This window comes from Bos taurus, chromosome 18 (assembly GCF_002263795.3).
Source record: "Bos taurus isolate L1 Dominette 01449 registration number 42190680 breed Hereford chromosome 18, ARS-UCD2.0, whole genome shotgun sequence".
Lineage (NCBI taxonomy): Eukaryota > Metazoa > Chordata > Mammalia > Artiodactyla > Bovidae > Bos > Bos taurus.
In genome coordinates, this window is record NC_037345.1 from 63,678,018 (window position 1) to 63,695,661 (window position 17,644).

Here is a 17,644-nt window from a genome sequence, read left to right on the forward strand (position 1 = left end):
GGAGGTAAGTGATGAGTGAGAACGTCTAAGGAGAAGGTTTGGGAATCAGTACAGAAGGAGGTGGTGGGTTTCAGAAGGCTGGGTTTTCTACTCACCTTGCATCAGCTCAAAGGCCTTGTGAAAGCAGTGGATCTCCCTTAAACTCCATATAAACTATGGTTGACTGCTGAGCTCTCTGTGAGGGGGGAAGAACTGACTTGAAACATGTAAATGGAACTTGGGAAATATAATGGAACACAGATCCTTCTCTTGCAGAAAAGACATTTTAAATAAGAGGTCTTTCAGGTTCCCCCGTCCTGCCTCCATCGATGTATATGTTTATAAATCACCCTGATTTATAGGGTGTTGCCACCCTCCACGCTGTGGTGTGGTGTGGTGCATTTATTCCTCAAGGCTTTCTGAATCCTGGCCCCCTGGACTAGGCAGAGATGTTCGTCTGTGTTCATTTGTGTTAACCCACACAGAGAGACCCTCTCGGATCTACAGTAGAGAACGATATTGTCCCAATTTCCATTTCAGAAACCTGACCCCCCCCCAACTTTTGTCCATTTAGAAATCTGAATGCAAAGATGGGCAGCATGGACGCCTACGAGCAGGTCCAAAAGGGACCCCTGAAGCTGAAAGGAGTCACAGAGCTTGGTGAGACCAAGCGGAAGAAGAAAAAGGACAGAGACAAGGCAAAACTCCTGGAAACGATGGGGAAAATCCAGAAGAACCAGGAGGAGGAGCTGAGGCGCCACCTCAACAAGCTGACCCCAGCCTAGGTGGCCTTTGAGAAGGTGCAGGAGAAGCGACAAATGGAGAGGATCCTGAAGAAAGCATCCAAAACCCACAAGCAGAGAGTGGAGGACTTCAACAGACACCTGGACACACTCACGGAGCACTATGACATTCCTAAAGTCAGCTGGACCAAGTAGCCGCCCCACCCAGGAGATGGAGTATTGTCCAGGGGAAGCAGGAAGCAGAGTTGGGGTCATTTCTGGAGTCTTTGGAAACATTCTTTTACACATATTCTGTTGAGGCTTCTGCTGAGCCCGTGCTTATCAAAGTAATGGGCTCTTATTCTGGAACCGCATTAAAGAGAGACGGCCCTTTAAATTCAAAAAAGAAAAAAGCAACATCCACGTCCAATGGTTCATGCAGTCTCCGGACGTGTGTGTTCACCAGGAGACCCAGGTGGGCGAGAAGCCCTACAGCTTCCATCTCTGCACCAAGAAGTTTCCTCACGATCCACGCTGCATGCTCCAGAGGACCCAACCCAAGAGAAGCCTTTCTACTGTGAGCACTGTGAAAAAGCTTTCAACCACAGTGGGAACCTCAGTGGTCACACACTGGGCTCGAGCTCTACATGTGCCCCCAGTGTCACCTGCCTTCTGCTCCCTGGGGTCTCTCACATCCCACCAGGAAACCCATTCCAAACCAGTGGCCCTAACCCTGCTTGTCGGGTCCAAGTCCTTCTGCTCCAAGAAGGAAATTCACAATGATTTGTCACTTCTGTAACACAAAGGGTGGGTGACATGGGAAGAGCTTCGGAGGATATTGGGTCCAGGGGGTTCCATTTACATGAATGAGGAGGACATTTGAGTGATGGCTTATCGTTCCCTTAGGATTTTGTTTTCTACTTTAGTGTAGCCTGTTTCAAAAAGTTTTTGCTTCCTTTGTTATTCTTCTACTGAAAGCATGTCTCATTAGTTATCAGTACTTCATCCTGAAACTGAGCCTACTGTTGACTGGCTTCCTGTTAGGCGGGACTTCACTGTAAAATTGCATGTTCCTGGCACAGAGGACAGGCTCTGCCGTGGAATTTAAACTTCAAATAAACACATTTCTGTCAAAGAGTGTCTGCGTAGTTTCTAAGACTTATCTACAGGGAATAGGTGATAGCCGTGGTTTTGCCTACATGGCTGTTATTATGCTGAGATAGATTCACTCACTCCATACTTGTTCGGGGATTTGTTTCCAAGGTGTTTCGAAAAAGGAAGGCTTTAGAAAGTGATAGGTGTCGTTCTTTTTTCCTATTGGTGTACAACTTCTAGTCTTCAAAAAGGCTACTTAGAAATCGGGTCTTCTCACACCTTAGCTCATCACCTGATTTTAGAAAAGCCTTTTAAGACTTATCTCACAAGAACAGAAAAGATGAGAGGAGTCAAACCGATCTGGCTCCCACCATCATGTCTCTGACTCCGTCAAACCCTCCAGGCAGTGAGACCAAAAATTCACGAGATCATTAAAACCAGTCCGTTCACCCCAAAATGCAGTCTCCAAAGTCCAAAATCAATCAAATCCAAAAGGAAACCGAGGGATTTCCCTAGCGGTCCAGCGGGTGAGACTTAGCGCTCCCGCTGCAGGTGGCGTGGTTTCCTTCCGCGGTCTGGGAACTGAGACCGCACCTGCCTCCCTGCTTGGCCAAAAACAGAACAAAAAAAAAAAAAAACACAGAATCTGTGGCTAAATCACTATGGAGGCCTCTTTAATAAATCGTGGTTTGTCCTGAGCGAGTTTCCATGGGCAATCGAATCCCTGTGATTAAGTAAAGTGGGATTATCTAGAATGGCTTGCCCCGCCCTCAACGAATCCATGCGCCGACTGGGTAACAGGCCGAGAGGTCGGGCATTTCTTCCAGCTCCATAGAGAGACGCTTCTCCGCCGGCCGAGTTTGAGAGCAAGTCCCCAACTGAGGAGGACCGAGGCGAGAAGGCTTCAAGGAGGTAATTGATGGGCAATGTCTAAAGAGAACGCTCGAAGTCAGGGCACGTGGAAGTGGGTTTCAGTAAGTCCTGGCTTTCTGTTCACCTTGCATTCGCTCAGAGACCGTGTGAAATCCACCGATCTCCCTCCGGCCACACGGGAACTGTGGTTCATTTGTGGAATCTTCTGTGAGATGAGATTGTTTCCACACTCCATGGTGTCGTGTGGTGTGCTTCATTTTCTTAACAAGGGCTGTAAAGCACTGCCCTGTGGAGATTTTTGACCACACAGATTCTTGTACTATAAGATGGATGTCGGAGGAATAAGAGAATGGATTCTTGTCCCTGCTGTGAAATTCTGAGGGGAGAATAATGCCCAGTATTGGGACGAGGGATGGTAAGGTGGATGAAAATAAAACTAATTGGCTGCATTTTTTTTTTTTTTTTTTTGCCGCCATATTTCTGAATACTGAATCTATTACTGAGGAAAAGCAAGAGGAAATTCCTTTCCATCGGGGTCAGTTGGGCACCCACTTCTAGACCATTTGCCCAGAGTCCTACTGAAAAGCTCTAGAGTCGGTATGGCTGAGAACCAGACAAGGGGTCGTGGCCCCGTCACGGACAGTCCTGGAGCAGAGTCGTCAGCGTCTGCGCCACGCCAAGACACCCGAAGGGAAAACCCCGACTCCGACCTTGAAGTGTTGCGCGTCCGCTTCAGAACGTTTAGCAGCTCGGACGTATCCGACCCGATCAAGGCTCTGAGGAGGCTCCGTGAACTCTGCGGTCTGTGGCTGAGGCCGGATCTTCACACCAAGGAGCAGATGGTGGACAGGCTGGTGCCGGAGCAGTTCGTGAAGTGCATGCCACCGGACATCCAGGTCTTAGTCAAAAGTAGTGGTGCCGAGACTTGTAAGGATCTGGAAGAGGTGCTGAGAAAGAAGCAGAAGCTGAAGAAACGGGTGAGTACGACCCTAGTGACCCTGTGAGACAGGGAACGGTGGGATGGTGGCTCCAAGCCAGGAAATGAAGCAGAAGGACCAGAGGGCTTGGCTCTAAATCGGTGATTCCCACAGGGGTGAGCACTTGGCCTGTGGCATCACTGGAGATGTTTCTTTGGTCCTCACTTTGAGGGTGTTGGTCTTTCAAATGTCATTCCCAGGAGGTGGGCTCCTAGGGTGGGATACACAATGAATACCTTTTTGGATCTTGGAAGGGAGACTGATCCTATTTGAATTTTTCCTCACAGGCTGTTGTCCGTGTCCAAGGCGAGGATTTTTTGATGCCAGTCTCGGGTGTTCAAATGTTAGGATCTGAGATCAATGAGGGGCACAGTGAGGGAGACCGAGCCAGGAAGCCCCAGTCTACAGTCAGTGTGGTCCCTCCAGACGAGGGCCAGCAGGAAAGCCAAGACAGGCAGCATCTGCCAGGAGCCAAGAACCTGTCGAGGGGGCAGGTGAGTGTGATGTCCTGACCTCCAGTCTGGGAGCAGGTAGAAGAGGGTCGGGTGGGCGTGGCTGCGGAAGTAATTGGGAGAACTTGGCAAAGGACAGGAATGGACCCATTACCTCCAGGAATTCCCATGGATGCATTCCGTTCCAGCCATTTTATAGCCAGTGTGAGAATGAAGACAATCCCTCTTTCATAGTCCTTCACCATGAAAGCCTGTGGCCCTAAGCATGAGGGCAGAGGAGTCCTGTTTCCACGAGATGGTGCTGGGTCGGTTCATCAGGGGTAAATGCACTCACAGCTGTTTCACCCATGATGGATTTCGTCAGAGGCACTAATATTGGGGAATATTGTACTTTTAATTGAATATTGAATTGAATAAAAAATACCCAATTGGAGTCGTTTTCTCCCCCAGAAGATATTGGAGTATGCCTGGAGAGAGTGGATTTTTTTGAAATGTGAATCGGGGGAGGAGATGCTACTGATTTCTCATGAATAGAGACTAGCTATACTGCTTATCATCTTATTATGCCCCAGGGCACCCTCCATGACGAAGACAAATCCAGCAAGGTATCAGCAAGTGGTGAAGTCAGAAGCCCTAGAGTCAGGGCCCTGTGCTTTCAGAGTCAGGGGCAGGGAGAATTTGAGATGAGGTGGAGTGATTTGTGCAAAGACAATTGACAGTGCCAGCTGTGAAGTCTGGACTTTTGCCAGAGGTGGTCGGTATAGATCAAGGACAGACATGGGAATCAGGAGAGGATTGCCAGTCAGGGTGATGGGAAGCAGTCAGGGCATATCCCCCAAACGGATATTCAGAAAGCTGGAGTGTGAGATCAGGGTACGAGGGGGATGGGGAAAGAGGAGACAGAGCTTGCCGTGGGTTAAGGCAGTGGGATTGACTCTGCTTGGTTGCCCCTTGTCAGGGCCAGAAAGCTCTCCCGCCAGAGACCATTCCTGAAACAGGTGAACTGGAGGGTCAGACGCCCTCCAAGGAGAACTTGGAGAAGGACCTGCTGAAAGACACAGGAGTGACAAGAACCCTTCCGTCTCAAGAGCCTGAACTTCTGCAGGATCGTGGTGAGTATTAAAAACTTGGAGACCGCAGGAGGTACTGACTGCCTCCACTGATGTCCAGGAAGGGGTACCCAGCATTTCCATCCCTTGGTGTTGGGGGGTGTGAGTTGCTTCTCCAATGCCAACCATCTGCATTGTCAACGTTCCAGACTGTTGCATCAGCTAGACTCTTAGGTAGTTTGTATGCTGGGAAGTCTGTAGCCAAATTAGGGATGGTTCCAATGAGGTCGGCACCATGGAAAATGCTCCTTGATAAATATGGTGCTGAATCTCTTCTTTCAGCAGATTCTGGGAGGGCAGAGAGAGGGGAGAGTCCCCAGGAAGGAAGTGATACTTCAAATGTGGCTCCTGAAGCCTTTCCTCTTGTGTTCCAGAGGGAGACGTTTCCACTCTGAGTGGATCCAGACGAGGTCCTCTGAAGAATCGCAGACATGTCAAAAGGAAACGGGACAGCAGTCCCTCTTGCCAAGACATGGGTCAAGAAGCAGCCACGTGTTTGGACCAAGGAGAGTTCTCAGAACAGCTTGGATCCCGTTCCGTTGGTTCATCTGGCAGCGTGGGACCCACCAGTCTTCCTGAGGGAGCAGAAACCCCAGGACGGGCACCCTCTGAATGCAAGGTGTGCAAAAAGAGCTTTCCTTATCAATCTCAGCTTACCTTACACCAGAGGACACACACAGGAGAGAGGCCCTTTCAATGCGACATCTGTGCCAGAGGGTTCATGCAGCTCTTAGATCTGCAGGTTCACCAGCGGATCCACACTGGCAAGAAGCCCTACAGCTGTGACATCTGCCTCAAGAAGTTCACTCATGACTTCACGCTGCGCGCTCACAAGAGGACCCACACCCAGGAGAAGGCTTTCCGCTGTGAGCACTGTGACAGAGCTTTCGGCCACCGAGGGAACCTCAAAGTTCACCGACGCACCCACTATAGGATCAAGCCCTACGTGTGCCCCGAGTCCCAATTGCCTTCTGTCAGCTGGGGACTTTGAAACGCCACCAGAAAATCCATTCCAAATGATTCCCCCAGGACCCCACCATCAGGTCCAAGAGCTGTCTGCTCCTAGAAGGAAATTCTGAATTATTTGTCGTTTATTTGATACAATTAAAATGTAACATGTGAAGAACTTATGATCATACTGGAACCCGATGGGATTCCATTCACATGAATTAGGTGAATATTTGAGTGATGACTTATCTTTCCCTGCAGAATTTGTTCTCTACTTTAGTGTAGCCTGTGTTTTGTGGTAAGTTTTGGCTTTGTGTTGTTCTTTCAGTGAATGCAGGTCTCATTAGTTTTCAGTACTTCTTCATGAAAATGACTGATGTCACTGCTGATAGTCCCCCCATTATGGACAATGGGGGGACGCTCCTAGCAGAGTGTCCAGATGAAAAAGAGGATCACCAGTGAAGTTTAAATTTCAAATAAACAAAGACATTTTTGTCAAGTTAGTGTCCTGTGTATTTCCTCTTCCAAGATTTCTTTATATGGAGTAGATGATAGCTGCAGTTTGTTACATGGCCATAATTATGTGGAGATACCTTCCCTCTGTAAGGCTTCCCCAGTGGCTCAGTGGTAAAGAATCCACCTGGAACACAGAAGACCCAGGTTCGATCCCTTCATCAGGAAGATCCCCTGGAGAAGGGAATGGCAACCCACTCCAGTACTCTTGCCTGGAGAATCCCATGCACGGAGGAGCCTGGCGGGCTACAGTCCATGGGGTCACATAGAGTCGGACATGACTGAAGCAACTGAGCACCCACGTCTTCACTCTGTACTTGTTTGGATATTTCTTCCCTAGTTATATAGAAAAAGGAAGACTTCCAAAACTGATAGGTGTCATTCTTTGGCCCTATGGCAGTACAACCTCTGATTTTCTAAATGCTTACTCCAAAGTAGGTTCTTTTCATACTGTAGCTTTTAAGCTGATTTTAGAAAATTCTTTTGAGCTGTATTTACATAAGAAAAAATAGCTATGTAACCCAACAACTATCATATCTCTATTCTCTTACTCCTGTGAACTCTTCAGGCAAATGAAAAAAAAAAATTCACTAAACCAGGAATACCAATCCATTTCCCCCCCCAAATGCAATCCATAAAAGACTAAAGTACAATAAATGAAGTCCTCCACAAAACCAATATGGAGGCCTCTTTAATAAGTCCTGGTTCTTCTGGTGTAGTTTCCATGGAAAATGAATCCCCCTGGTTTACCTAAAACAGTTCATTCTCCAATATTCACCCAATCACTCCACTTGTGGGGTAACAGGCAGGGACCCCTGAAATTTCCCCCAGCACCATATAAATAGAGATATTTCATCTCCTGGCACAGTTTGAGAGTCAGTCCCTGACTTGGGAATACTTAGGGCAAGAGGGCACAATGGAGAAAATGTCAAGTGGGGACATGTGAAGAGACTGCTTGGAGGTCAGGACAGATGGACGTGGGTTTCAGAAGGGTTTGGTTTTCTATGCTACGTTCATTAGTTCGAGACCTTGTGAAAACAACTGATCTCCCCAGATCCCCATATTAACTGTGGTTGATTGTCAAACTGTTCCATGACATGAGAAGAACTTGTCACCCAGTTGAACCTGAAAACCCAAGACACTAATTGTAAAATATACATGCACCCCAATCTTCATAGCAGCAGTATTTACAGTAACCAAGACATGCATGCAATGCAAGTGTGCATCAGCAGAGGAATGAAGATGTGGAATGTGTATACAATGGAATATTACTCAGTCATACAAAGGATGAAATTCTGCCACTGGCAGCAACATCGATGTACCTGGGGGGCATTATGCTTAGTGAAGTAAGTCAGAGAAAAGCAAATGTTGCGCAATATTATTGATACTTCTATGTGTAATCTTAAAAAATAGTGGCTAATACAACAGAGATTTCCCGGTGGCTAAGACTCAGAGCTCCCAATGCAGGGGCGCATGGTTAGATTCCTGGTCAGGGAACTAGATCCTGCCTGCCAAAACTAAGACTCAGAGCAGCTGAATAAATAAATATTTTTTAAATTAAGTAATTAAAAGATACAAAAGCTAGTGAATATAACAGAAAGCAGGCTCACAGATACAGAGAACTAACTAGTGGGTGACTGGTGATGAGAGGAAAGCTGGGGGAGTGGAAGGCAGAGACTACTGAGTGTCGGGATACAAGGATGTTGTGTACAACATGGGGAATAGAGCCCGTATGTATTAGATATCGAATATCTAGCCATTGTCATTCATTTAATGTAACAGTAAATGAGGTGAAAAGTGAAAGTGAAAGTCACTCAGTCGTGTCCGACTCTTTGCAATCCCATGGGAATAGTCCATGGAATTCTCTAGGTCAGAATGCTGGAGTGGGTAGCCTTTTCCTTCTCCAGGGGATCTTCCCAACTCAGAGATCAAACCCACGTCTCCCACATTGCAGGCAGATTCTTTACCAGCTGAGCCAGCAGGGAAGCCCAAGAATCCTGGAGTGGGTAGCCTATCCCTTCTCCAGCACGATCTTCCCAACCCAGGAATCAAACTAGGGTCTCCTACATTGCAAGTGGATTCTTTACCAACTGAGCTATCAATAAGTGACAATTAACTCTTCTTTGCAAGCTTGGAACATTTCTCTTGAAATCAGCCAGCCAGCAGAGGGCAGGGGTATCATTTCTGTACATTCTTGCCAAACTGGATATTGTACTTTTTGCCTCCAGAGGCACAAATGTAAGGCCATTTTTTTAAGGATTTATTTATTTTGGTTGTGGTGGGTCTTCGTTGCTGCACATGGGCGACCTCTAGGTGTTGGACTTCCCTGGTGGTACCGTGGATAGGAATCCGCCTGCGAGCACAGGGCACATGGTTCGAGCCCCGGTCCAGGAAGATCCCACAAGCCTGGGTGCCACAGCTACTGAGCCTGTGTGCCTAGAGCCCATGCTCGCAACAAGAGAAGCCACAGCCAAAAATAAACAAAAAGTTAATTAATTAAATAATTATTGTAAAGACAGAGAGAGACCAGAGACTGAGGACTCTGGATGCAGTACCAAGACCTGACCCAATGGACAAGTGACCCAGTGGACCAGTGACCCAGTGGACAAGTGAGCACGGAGTGTGGACATCCTGAGCAGTGCCCTTGAGACAAATATCAAATTACTACTTTGTACATCTGAAACTAATATTATATTGTAAGCCAACTATCCTTCAGTAAAACATAAAATGAAAAAATAAAAATCACCAGTGCTTCAAGTGGGGAAATGTTTTGCTAACCGATGCCCCAAGGAATGAGTATCTGTTTAAAATACATAAAACTTCCTGCTGTTAGTGCAGGCAGGAATTTGATCCTTCGTATAATATGGCACATGATCTGCCATTCTTTTCTTTTACTAGAATGCTATGTTTGAATTTTATCATGAAATATTTTATTATTCTATAAATCATTATTAACCCCAAAGTATTATATAGGGGTAAAATTCTGATTACTATAATGACAATCTTTTTTGAGGGGCCACCCCACGATGCGTGTGGGGTCTTCGCCCCCTGACCAGGGGTTGAACCCGGACCCCTTGCACTGGAAGGTGAAGTCTTAACCACTGGGCTGCCAAGGAAGTCCCCGCTGTAGTTTCTTGTGTGCATGTGCACTTTCTCTTTCAAGGTGAACTTCAGAACCTACTTAGTAAATTCTATTTTTTAAAAACCCCGTTGGGACATGTCTTTCTTTAGTTTGCCTAGTTTCCTTTGCTTCTATTTACTTTTTGTTTACAACCACACTGTCAGCCCAGTACACAGCCCATGTCATAAGCCTCATACATATTCACCGAAAGAGGGACTGTATAAAGTTATGGTGCATCCGCGGGATAGAAGAGTGTGTGGTACACAGAGCTTTATCTACTGCGCTGGCAAACTGCGACAAACTGATAGCCGGAAGAAAAAGCAGGTTACCTAGCCGTAGGCAGGACGGGGCTCTGTTTGCATATTTGGTACGGGTGCAGGCAGGTGTGTGTGTGCAGGTGTGCGCACCTGGGCGTGCGTGTGAAACCCACACCACACTAAACAGGGTTACCACGAAAAGAATAAAGAAATGAAGTGCACATTTCTCTGCATTCTTCAAGCTGCTATTGTTAGCAGCAGTAAAGACTCTTCACTTTAGGTTAAAAAGCTTTTGTTGACTATTTAGTAGTGACAACCACCGCACAGAGTCGTATCTAACCTATGATTCCAAGAGTGTCAAAGTTGAGCCTAAGTGGGGTCAGACGCCAGCTGAGGACCTGGGGTGGTGAGCATGGAAGAGGAATGGCTGATTGGACAGCCGGAGGAAAACTCTGCCCACAGAGAGTCATTCAACCAGGAACTCCCGATGCAAGGCAAATGAGTGTTAAACAAAACAAAAAAGGAAAAGAAAGAAACAGCGTCAGCGCCCACAGGTGGGTGCTGCCTAATTACAGCCCAGACATCACTCTCCTCTCACAATTTCAAAGTTTTAATTCCCTCTAATACGTTCAAATTTGTTTGTTTCCCTCCCTCTCTTGCTCGGAGGGTAAAGTTTCTTTTTCCCTTCGGTGTTCTCTCTGTCCCCGTGGCCTCAAAAATGAAGCTGTTTTTCTTAACCCTCCTGGAGATGGGTTGAATAATTGATCATAATTACGCAGCCTGGCAGGAAAGATGAAGAAAACAGCCTCACCTACTTCCAGGGTCCCTCCGAGGGTTGTTAAGGCAATTTTAATGAGTCCCAGAGTGTGATGCTCAACTTCTGCCTGTTGAGATGCTAAACTGGCATCAAAAAGTTCACTCTGAAGATCTGGAAAACATGACTCGCCAATTGTGAGCTGCCAGGCTGGGCTGCTTGGTTCAATGCTTATTTAAAAAAAAAAAACAACTACAATCATTGCCTGTTTCTGATCTTGAAGCATCACTCCTAAAGGAAATCAACCCCGAGTATTCATTGGAAGGACTGATGCTGAAGCTCCAATACTTTGGCCACCTGATTGGAAGAACCGGACTCATTGGAAAAGACCCTGGTGCTGGGAAAGACTGACGACACGAGAAGGGGACGACAGAGGATGAGATTGTAAAATCGCAACACTGACTCAATGGACGTGAGTTTCAGCAAACTCCAGGACACAGTGGAGGACAGAAGAGCCTGACATGCTGCAGTCCATGGGGTTACATGAGTGTCAAAGTCCAAGAGTCAGACACAACTTAGTCCCCGAACAACAACAACAATATATCGTATTTTAGGTTCCACACATCGAGTGATAGCGTATGGTATTTGTCCTTCTTGGTCTGGCTTGCTTCACTTCGTGTGATCACCTCTGGATCCATCCATGCTGCTGCAGATGGCATTGTTTTGTCCTTTGCATGGCTGAGTAGTATTCCACTGTGTGTGTGTGTGTGTGTGTGTGTGTGTGTGTATCTCACATCTTCTCTATCCATTCATTGAGACAAGCAGTCTTAATACTTAGTGTGTCTTTGTGTTTCCTATGTATGCATATATATATAACATAAACATGCTTATATGCATAACATATACGTTATATATATATATCTCTCCACAAATACGTATATACACAGACACACACATTACACACATGTCTTTTTTAAATGCAGGACAATTAGGAGGAGCAGCAAAGAGACTGAAACACAAGAGTGACGTGATCATGATTTCCTTTAAAAAATCCACATAGCAGTTTCTGGGGACAGATGGCCCTGGAGGCCTGGACCCGTGGGGAGCCCCCTGCCACGGCCGAGGCTGCCCCTCCTTGTGATGAGCATGCCCTGAGTTAGGCAGGGGTGGAGACAAGAGTCTGAGCAGCATTCAAAAAGGTGTCTCGAGGGCCTCTGCAGCAGATGGTGATAAAGAAAAGCAAGTCTAGAAAAGAAAAAGAAAAGAAGAATAATTTTTATTTATTTATTTATTTTTAGAATAATTTTTAAAAAAGAAAAGCAAGCCAGGGGCCCAAGGGGCTCCCCCTGAAGGCAAACTGGAGTTGAAGGGCAGGTCCGAAGGAGGAATATAAGTGCCCATTTTTATTCTCTTTTTATTTTTATTCTATTATTTATTTATTTATTATTATCTATTTATTATTATTCTATTTTCTAATTTTCCTTGTTACGGTTTCTTAGACATAGCCCTCATTTAAAACCGGGCATTTAATTTCCAAATATATGGGGTTTTTAAAGTATCTTTGATATTAACTTCTCATTTCGATATTAATTTCTCATTTCAATGCTTTCTCCTCTGCAATTGCCCTCTGTGGTTTTCCAGTCTCCTAACTTTATCAAGGCTTTTGATGGAGAAGTCAAAGATGTCTCTTGGTAAATGTCACAATTTGCTTGAAATAAGTGGGTTTTTTCAAACATCTTGATATTGATTTCTAACATAATTCCACAGTAATAAGAGAAAACGCCATGTGTGACTGCAATATCTTTAGACCATGAAATTTCTGCACCTGCCCTTATGTCCCTGGGTGTGGCCCAGTGTCTCCTAGTTTACAGTCTATGGGAACTTGAATAGAATTTCTATCCTCCTGCTGTGTGAAAATTGTATAAATCTTAAATATGTCAAATTGGTTCATAATGCTTTTCAAGTCTACCATAGTCTACCTCTCTGTACATTCATTCTATTAATTTCTGAGAGTTTGATATTGAAACTCTGACTTAAAAAAAAAACTTAATTTATCTAAACAATTGTAACAAATAGTGGAACTATATGTAATTTTGTTCTGTATTTTCCAAATCTTGTGTAAATGTATTATCATATTTTCATAATTTTAAAAAGAAAAAATAAAGACAAAAAGCAAAAAAAAATTTATATAATGGGGCGATATGTGACTTTGTTTTGTATTTCCCAAGTCTCCTGTAAACATGTTATCTTATTTTCATAACTGAAAAAAGAAAAGTGAAGACTGCCCATTTTCAGTGATCAGTGAGCAGGTCGGTGGGACGGACGTCCAGGGAGATACCCGTGGACCCCATGGGTAGCTTGGTTTTGGGGTCTGGAGTAGACAGCGGGCTTGACCACTGTCGGGGGTTCACGAGCCCCAGGTAGTGGAGAGGGTAGGTGGGGAGAGAGCCCCGTATCTGAGTGAGGTCCACAGGAAGGACTAAGCAGGGGAGGGGACTCAGGATACTGTCAGAAGCCACGGCAATCAGGACAGGGGTGAAGGAAGGGGGAAGCAATGGAGACATTCAGGGGCAGTGAGATGGTAGACTTCTAGCAAGGGGTGATTCATCAGGGCCAGTGGGTCAGCTGGGAATGACCGCCAGGGCTGACCCCCACGTCCTCAAGAAAATTTATGGGGAGGTTACGGAACACTTGCTCCTGGGACGTGAGCTTCAGAGTCCCTCCAGTGCCTCCTGATCAAAGATGTGCAGAAACCAGACGCCCACTGGCCTCAGACACCTGGAGACCTGGCCGTCTTCCACCCTGGATCTTCCCGCCCACCATGGCCACATCTTCCTAAGTGTGGGGGACTCCGTGAGCCTCTGGCACATTTGGAGAACTCTGCCACCCTTAGGGAGTCACGGGGGTGGAGTTTGGGGCAGTCAACCCCTCCTTTTGTATTAAAAGTCATTTCTACTAGAAGTTAAGTAAGCAAATATAAGTAGACAAAAATAAATATTCAGAATACCTTTTCCTAGTTTTTTTGTACTTGATTTGTGTTTTGCAGAAATAAGAAATACTATGAGGACTCTTCCCTGGTGGCTCAGAGGGTAAAGAATTCGCCTGCAATGTGGGAGACCTGGGTTGGGAAGACCCCCTGGAGAAGGGAACAGCTACCCACTCCAGTATTCTTGCCTGGAGAATCCTATGGACACAGGAGCCTGGCAGGCTACAGTCCATGGGGTTGAAAAGAGCTGGACACAACTGAGCAACTTTCACTTTCATAAGGAACCTTGGGTCTTCCCTGGTGGTGCCGATGGTAAAGAATCTGCCTGCAATGCAGAAGACAGGGTTTCCCTGGTGGCTCAGTGGTAAAGAATATGCCTGCCAATGCAAGAGATGCAGGTTCGATCCCTGGGTCGGGAAGATCCCCTGGAGAAGGGCAAGGCAACCCACTCCAGTATTCGTGCCTAGAGAATCCCATGGACAGAGGAGCCTGGTGGGCTAAAGTCCATGGGGTCACAGAGCTGGACACAACTTAGTGACTGACACTTCAGTGTGTATATGCCAGTCCCAACCTCTGAATTTATTCTTCCTCCCTTACTGTCTGGTAACCACAAGTTTGTTTTTTACAACTGTGATTCCATTTCTATTTTGTAGATAAATTCATTTGTATCATTTTTTTAAGATTCCATATGTAAGTGATATTGTATGATATTTGTCTTTCTCTGTCTGAATTACTTCACTCACGATGACAATCTCCAGCTCCATCTTGAAAGCCCTGTGGCCAAAACACAATTTTTTTAAAACTTATGCTTACAAATCAGTGGTTGTTAAATAGTTGAAGGCTTGGAGAAATGATCAGTATACTGTGCGTGAAAGTAAAGGACTTTGAATACTTCATGCATGAAATAATATTTTTTTTCTTTTTTTGACTTTTTTTCCTGCCGTGCGGCCTGTGAGATCTTAGTTCCTGACCAGGGATCCAACCCCTGGTCTCAGCAGTGAAAGTGTGGAGTCCTAACCACTGGACCGCCAGGGAATTCCCAAAACTCATTTTTTTTTTTTTACTATTGTTATTTTATTTTATTTTTAAACTTTACAATATTGTATTAGTTTTGCCAAATATCGAAATGAATCCGCCACAGGTATACCTGTGTTCCCCATCCTGAACCCTCCTCCCTCCTCCCTCCCCATACCCTCCCTCTGGATCGTCCCATTGCACCAGCCCCAAGCATCCAGTATCGTGCATCGAACCCGGACTGGCGACTTGTTTCATACATGATATTATACATGCTTCAATGCCATTCTCCCAAATCTCCCCACCCTCTCCCTCTCCCACAGAGTCCATAAGACTGATCTATACATCAGTGTCTCTTTTGCTGTCTCGTACACAGGGTTATTGTTACCATCTTTCTAAATTCCATATATATGCATTAGTATACTGTATTGGTGTTTTTCTTTCTGGCTTACTTCACTCTGTATAATAGGTTCCAGTTTCATCCACCTCATTAGAACAGATTCAAATGTATTCTTTTTAATGGCTGAGTAATAGTCCATTGTGTATATGTACCACAGCTTTCTTATCCATTCATCTGCTGATGGACATCTAGGTTGCTTCCATGTCCTGGCTATTATAAACAGTGCTGCGATGAACATTGGGGTACACGTGTCTCTTTCCCTTCTGGTTTCCTCAGTGTGTATGACCAGCAGTGGGATTGCTGGATCATAAGGCAGTTCTATTTCCAGTTTTTTAAGGAATCTCCACACTGTTCTCCATAGTGGCTGTACTAGTTTGCATTCCCACCAACAGTGTAAGAGGGTTCCCTTTTCTCCACACCCTCTCCAGCATTTATTGCTTGTAGACTTTTGGATGGCAGCCATTCTGACTGGCGTGAAATGGTACCTCATAGTGGTTTTGATTTGCATTTCTCTGATAATGAGTGACATTGAGCATCTTTTCATGTGTTTGTTAGCCATCTGTATGTCTTCTTTGGAGAAATGTCTATTTAGTTCTTTGGTCCATTTTTTGATTGGGTCATTTATTTTTCTGGAGTTGAGCTGTAGGAGTTGCTTGTATATTTTTGAGATTAGTTGTTTGTCAGTTGCTTCATTTGCTATTATTTTCTCCCATTCTGAAGGCTGCCTTTTCACCTTGCTAATAGTTTCCTTTGTTGTGCAGAAGCTTTTAAGTTTAATTAGGTCCCATTTGTTTATTTTTGCTTTTATTTCCAATATTCTGGGAGGTAGGTCATAGAGGATCTTGCTGTGATGTATGTCGGAGACATAGAAAACCCTAAAGACTCCACCAGAAAATTACTAGAACTAATCAATGATTATAGTAAAGTTGCAGGATATAAAATCAACACACAGAAATCCCTTGCATTCCTATACACTAATAATGAGAAAACTGAAAGAGAAATTAAGGAAACAATTCCATTCACCATTGCAATGGAAAGAATAAAATACTTAGGAATATATCTACCTAAAGAAACTAAAGACCTATATATAGAAAACTATAAAACACTGGTGAACGATATCAAAGAGGACACTAATAGATGGAGAAATATACCATGTTCATGGATTGGAAGAATCAATATAGTGAAAATGAGTATACTAACCCAAAGCAATTTATAGATTCAATGCAATCCCTATCAAGCTACCAATGGTATTCTTCACAGAGCTAGAACAAATAATGTCACAATTTGTATGGAAATACAAAAAACCTCGAATAGCCAAAGCTATCTTGAGAAAGAAGAATGGAACTGGAGGAATCAACCTACATGACTTCAGGCTCTATTACAAAGCCACAGTTATCAAGACAGTATGGTACTGGCACAAAGACAGAAATATTGACCAATGGAACAAAATAGAAAGCCCAGAGATAAATCCACGCACATATGGACACCTTATCTTTGACAAAGGAGGCAAGAATATACAATGGATTAAAGACAATCTCTTTAACAAGCGGTGCTGGGAAATCTGGTCAACCACTTGTAAAAGAATGAAACTAGAACACTTTCTAACACCATACACAAAAATAAACTCAAAATGGATTAAAGATCTCAACGTAAGACCAGAAACTATAAAACTCCAAAAATCACTTCTTAAGAGATGTACGGGTAACATATCATTGTTGTTGCTGTTTAGTCACTAAGTTGTATCTGACTCTTTGCGACCCCATGGACTGTAGCCCGCCAGGCTCCTCTGTCCATGGGATTCTCCAGGCAAGAATACTGGAGGGGGTCGCCATTTCCTTCTCCAGGGGATCTTCCTGACCCAGGGATCAAACCTGCATCTCCTGCATTGGCAGGCATATTCTTCACCACTGAGCCACCAGGGAAGCCCTCAGAATATTTTTAAAACCCACTTATAGGTCACGGGTCCTACACAAACAGGAGATGGGAGTCATAGGATGACAAATATCAGGCTCAGCATAACATTATTCTAAAATGTGGTTTTAGGATAGATAAGCAGGGACTTCGTTGGTGGTCCAGTGGCTAAGACTCCGAGCTCCCACTGTCGGGGACTCAAGTTCGATCCTTGCTTGGGGAACTAGATCCCACACACCACAAGTAAGACCCCCAGACTGACAGTTCAGTTCAGTCGCTCAGTCGTGTCCGACTCTTTGCGACCCCCATGGACTGCAGAACGCCAGGCTTCCCTGTCCATCACCAACTCCCGGAGCTTGCTAAATAAATAAAAATTTTTGAAAAGTACCCGATGCACTTAACTCTTATCTAGGCACCTATTTAAAAAAAAAGATAAATAAGCAGACACCAGTGGGAAGAAGCAGTCTGTGTGCCAGCCCCTGGTGTCGGGGGCACAGAGCAGACACCTGTCAGCCTCCAGGCAGCTGGAGGGC

General features: G+C 45.0%; 1 protein-coding gene and 1 pseudogene across 3 annotated transcripts; both read left to right on the top strand.

The window, feature by feature from the left end:
• The first annotated feature begins 564 nt into the window (after positions 1–564).
• Positions 565–1,068, top strand: LOC789841 (family with sequence similarity 32 member A pseudogene; annotated as a pseudogene).
• A 1,147-nt stretch (positions 1,069–2,215) lies between these two features.
• On the top strand, positions 2,216–6,635 carry LOC532036 (zinc finger and SCAN domain-containing protein 5B-like). Of its 3 annotated transcripts, none has more exons than XM_059877267.1 (5): positions 2,216–2,708; positions 3,174–3,646; positions 3,934–4,140; positions 5,057–5,210; positions 5,582–6,635. In XM_059877267.1, exons 2-5 carry the CDS (start codon positions 3,269–3,271, stop codon positions 6,196–6,198), a joined length of 1,356 nt encoding a protein of 451 aa, XP_059733250.1. In that variant the 5' UTR covers positions 2,216–2,708; positions 3,174–3,268; the 3' UTR covers positions 6,199–6,635. The 3 variants fall into 3 exon arrangements, with proteins under 3 accessions (XP_059733250.1, XP_059733251.1, XP_059733249.1); XM_059877268.1 differs by having other exon boundaries at positions 3,180–3,646; XM_059877266.1 differs by having other exon boundaries at positions 2,216–3,646.
• The last annotated feature ends 11,009 nt before the right edge of the window (positions 6,636–17,644 follow it).